At 45.4% G+C, this 4,401-nt stretch overlaps 1 protein-coding gene across 1 annotated transcript; it reads left to right on the top strand.

Annotated features, from left to right (window-relative positions):
* Positions 1–1,774: 1,774 nt before the first annotated feature.
* LOC148047830 (zinc-binding protein A33-like) lies at positions 1,775–4,119 on the top strand. Its single transcript, XM_087708163.1, has 3 exons — positions 1,775–2,250; positions 3,322–3,417; positions 4,111–4,119. Exons 1-3 carry the CDS (start codon positions 1,831–1,833, stop codon positions 4,117–4,119), a joined length of 525 nt encoding a protein of 174 aa, XP_087564289.1. The 5' UTR covers positions 1,775–1,830.
* Positions 4,120–4,401: the final 282 nt, after the last annotated feature.

Genomic DNA, 4,401 nt, shown 5'->3' with positions numbered 1-4,401 from the left:
GTTACCCTAACAGTTCCTAGGTCCTTGGCTAGGACTCGAGCTGTTGAGCTGCTAACCAGCCCCAAAGCCTGTGAATCTCAACAAAGATTAACCAATATTGTTGTTGTTGTTGTTGTTGTTGTTGTTGTTGTTATCATTTTATACTTCTGCTTCCACAGACTGCCATGAATTCAGGGGTAGGAGGAGGGAAGAAAGCAAGGGGGGAAATGAAAATTAAGTTTCAGCAGCAGTGAGGAAAGCAGGAAAACTTAAGTTCTGCATCTCTTGGAGTTGCTGTTTCAAGGTTACTTGGCATACTAGCTGCATACCTTCCTGTACACAACTGGCCATTACAAAAAAATCCTGCCTGAACTTGATTGGTCGCACAGAGTGGGTGATGGGAGGTAACTAAGGGAGGGGAAGGTTAAACTTAGGGCTTTTGGCGTGAGATACTCATTTCTGGCTATGCATCACTGCAACACACTCCTAATAAAACGATGCCTTTCTCAACAGATGGGGCTGAGGATGTTTTTTATTTAGAGGTTTAATTGGCAGCAGGCCTGACACTTTGACGGGTTTCCCCTCTGCCCTGCACCAGGCTGTGAGAATCACCTTGAGGAAGAAGAGGAAGCGACACAGCCCAGGCAACGGTGAGATAAGAAATTTCTGTGTCCAAAATAGGAATGCAATTTGAGAAAATGTCTCAGGGTTAATCCTTCCTGGTTCACTTTAGGATAAAGGCAGGCTCTGTTTCTGTAACCCTGAAAGAAAAGTAGTTTTAGGATTCATAACTTTGGTGTCCAAGTCTAATCTAAAGGGCAGCTCCGGCCCTTTGGAACGAACTCCCCGCAGAGATTCGGACCCTCACCTCTCTCCAGGCCTTCCGAAAAGCCGTTAAAACCTGGCTGTGTCGGCAGGCCTGGGGTTGATGAGTTCCCTTCCCCTCTCGATTTGTGTGGCTGTTGGTTATTTTTTAAATGCTTGTATTTCTAGTTTTTGTGTTCCCCTTTCCCCCCCTTGGGTTTGTGCGCCGCCCTGAGTCCCGTTGGGAATAGGGCGGCATATAAATAAAACGAAACCTAAACCTATCTGGGTTGGCAGACGCCCCTTTGCCTCAGTCTTCCAGTACTCGAGGGGCTATCACAGACAAGAGAGGGTTGGCTTATTCTCCAGAGCAGGACAAAAAGTAACAGATGGAAACTTGTTAAGGACAGATCCAACCTAGAATTAAGGAGAAATTTCCTGACAGTGAGAACAACTAACCAGTGAAATGTTTGCCTTTCTAAACGTTGTGGGTGCTCCATCATTAGAGGTTTTCAAAAAGAAATTGGACAGCCATTTGTCTGGAATGGTATAGGGCAGTGATGGCTAACCTTTTTTGGCTCGCGTGCCAAAAGCGGGTGGAGCACAGGGAGGTCGTGCGCGGGCATGCCATACCCATAATGCTGTGCGTGCAACCCAGCACTTTTTTCGCCCTCCCCAGGTTCTAGGAGCTTTCCAGAGGCTTTCTAGGAGCCTGGGGAGGGCGAAAATAGCCTCCCCGGAGACTCTTCGGAAGCTTCCGGAGCTTCCCTGAAGGCTCCAGAGGGCGAAAAATGGCCCCATGGACAAAAGAAGCTGGAGCTGACAGGGCAACACCTCGCGTGCACTAACAAATGGCTCTTCATGCCACCTGTGGCACACGTGCCATAGGTTCACCATCCCGGGTATAAGGTCCTCTGTTTGGGCAAGGGGTTGGGCTAGAAGACCTCCAAGGTCTCTTTCAATTGTATTCTTTGTTTATTCAACAGGAAGAATTAGAAGCAGTTCTAACTTGGGAAAACTCTTCAGGCTCTCTTTAAATCGACCAACATGGCTTCAGTACGAGAAGTGTCCAGTTTCACCGAAGACCTGCTGTGCCCCATTTGCCTCTCCCTCTTTCAGGAGCCCCACATACTGGAGTGCGGCCACAGTTTCTGTGCTTCCTGCCTGGAGCCCTGCATCCCCGAAGGGCAAAGTCATGGGCTCTGCCCCGAGTGCCGCCACCCCTTCACTTTGCGCCACGTGAACCGAGCCCTCGGCAGCTTGGCCAAGAAGGCCCGGCTTCTGAAGCTGGATGAAAGGGCTCAGCTGAGTGGCACTGCCGTCTGGTTCTTCTGTGAGGAACACGAGGAGCCCCTGAAGCTCTTCTGCAACCAAGATGAAGAGCTTGTTTGTGTCATCTGCCGGGACTTACCTCAGCACCGGGGACACGACTTCCTGCCCATCAAAAATGCGGTTCAGACCTATCAGGTGAGAACTGGACCTGGGAGGAGAAAGAAGGTGGCCTCTGGTTGAACAAGACTCTCTTTCTCTCCCTCTCTCAACCTCCCTCTCTTTTTCTCTCATCTCTCTCTCTCCACTTCCTGAAGATTCACTATTTGATATATTAACCACTAGGTGGCTAATGGATTCACTTAACAACTGTGTTACTAACTGAACAACTGCACTGTAGCAAGAAAGGTCATTAAATGGAGCCAAATTCACTTAACAACTGTCTCGGTTAGAAACAGAAATGTTGGGCTCAATTGTCATAAACAGGGCTGCCTGTATTCTGATTTCCCTTGAAGTCAAAAGAAGATTGTGGGTGGATGAAATAATATGCATGCATGCATACATACATACATACATGGACATACACACACACTTAAAACAGTCTGCTTAGTGATTGTTCTATGTTACAATGGTAGTGAAAAAAGTGACTTATGACCATTTTTCAGTTACGACCATCACTGCATCCCTATGGTCATGTGATTTACATTTGGATGCTTGGTAAGGGGTTCATATTTATGATGATTGCAGTGATGTACTTTTGTGATCGTCTGACAAGCATGGTCAATGGGGAAGCCATATGCACTTAACAACCGTGTTACTAATTTAACAATTGCAGTGATTCACTTAACAGCTGTAGCAGGAAAGGTCGTAAAATAGGACAAAATATATTTAACAAATTTCTCACTTAGCAATAGAAATTTTGGGCTCAATTGTGGTCTCAAAATCCTTAATTGAGGATTTACCGGTACCTGCAGGGAGAGAGGGAGGGAGGGGGAGGGAAAGACTAAAAATTCCATAAGGAAAAAGAGAAACATTTAAATAAATGCAGGGGAAAATAAAAATTAATATATTGCTAACTAAATCTATCACAGTATAAAACACTCTTAACTAACCAATTAAATGCTAATTAGTGCTGGTTGGGGGAAGAGGTCTGATGGAATTTTAAGCGCTGCTGAGCAGAACTTTTGGCTGGAGGTATAAAATTGTCCTGTGATCAGTCAAATGCTGGTGTTCATCTTAAGTGAGATCTGAACTTTCTCTTCCTTGTAGGACCAGCTGAAGGCATCTCTTGAGCCTCTTGAGAAAGATCTCAAGCGGTTGAAAAGGAGCCAGTGCCACCAGCGGAAGAACATTCTTGAATTAAAGGTACAGCTGGGAATTGGGGATGGCTGGGACTTTTTGTTTAATGCTAAACCGAGTATATCTTCTCTCTCTTTATCTCAGCAACTATTGCTCTTGATGCTAGTATCTGTTCCTGAACTTCTAGTTTGCCTGTAGGGTCAGTTTTTTTGCGCTCTGGAGGGCAAAAAATTGTCTCAAAAGAAGGCCGAAGTGAGCTGGCCAGCGCGCGCATGTGCACTGGTCAGCTGACAGGGCAAGCCTTGCGTGCCCTGAAAAATGGCTCCGCATGCCACCTGTGGCACGTGTGCCATAGGTTCGCCATCACAGCTTAGGCCTTTCTGTCCTCTACCATCCTCGAGTCCATTTAAACTCACACCTACTATTTTGGTGACTCCATCCAGCCACCTCATTCTCTGTCGTCCCCTTCTTCTTTTGCCCTCAATCTTTCCCAGCGTTAGGCTCTTCTCCAGTGAGTCCTTCCTTCTCATTAGGTGGCCAAGAGTATCCAGATGGCCATTATTATTAGTGCAGTGTTTTTCAACCTTCACAACTCTAAAGAGTATGGACTTTAACTCCCAGAATTTCTCAATCCCAATTTCTAGAGAAAATGAGTCAGCATGCTTAATCTCAGTTTTAGAGTTGCCAAGACTGAGAAATATTGATTTACACCTGTCATTTTCCTGCTAGTGTCTTCCTCTTGATGCTGTTGGTTTTCAGGTAGCTTAGGGTCAATGTAAACACCAAATTGACTGATTTGCTTAAAAAAACACCTTTTTATTTATTCCATTTGTATGTCATCCAGCTCCCAATAGTTATGGACTGTTCACAAGTATAAACAGACAGATATGAAGAAGAGAAGATGGCAAGGGTGGCCAAAATAAATAAATAAAATAATTCTGATTGGGAATGAAACATAAAGCCACATAATCTGAAAGGGACACCATTCTTCCTTGACAAAAAACGAAGAAAAGGGCCAGGTCTGTATGGCCCTCTTAAACCACAGCAGAA

The sequence above is a fragment of the Thamnophis sirtalis genome, unplaced genomic scaffold, assembly GCF_051295495.1.
Source record: "Thamnophis sirtalis isolate CommonGarterSnake01/CBP01778 unplaced genomic scaffold, rThaSir2_p1.2 scaffold_3, whole genome shotgun sequence".
In the NCBI taxonomy this organism is placed as follows: Eukaryota; Metazoa; Chordata; class Lepidosauria; order Squamata; family Natricidae; genus Thamnophis; species Thamnophis sirtalis.
The sequence above is the reverse complement of the archived record's forward strand: the minus strand, read 5'-3'. Positions and strand labels throughout refer to the sequence as shown.

What these genes read in the sequence shown, in the direction of transcription:
- LOC148047830 (XM_087708163.1), top strand. Translation starts at nt 1,831, where the DNA reads ATGGCTTCAGTACGAGAAGTGTCCAGTTTCACCGAAGACCTGCTGTGC. An exon ending in ATGCGGTTCAGACCTATCAG is followed by an intron (nt 2,251 to 3,321) that starts GTGAGAACTGGA and finishes TCTTCCTTGTAG; the next exon opens with GACCAGCTGAAGGCATCTCT.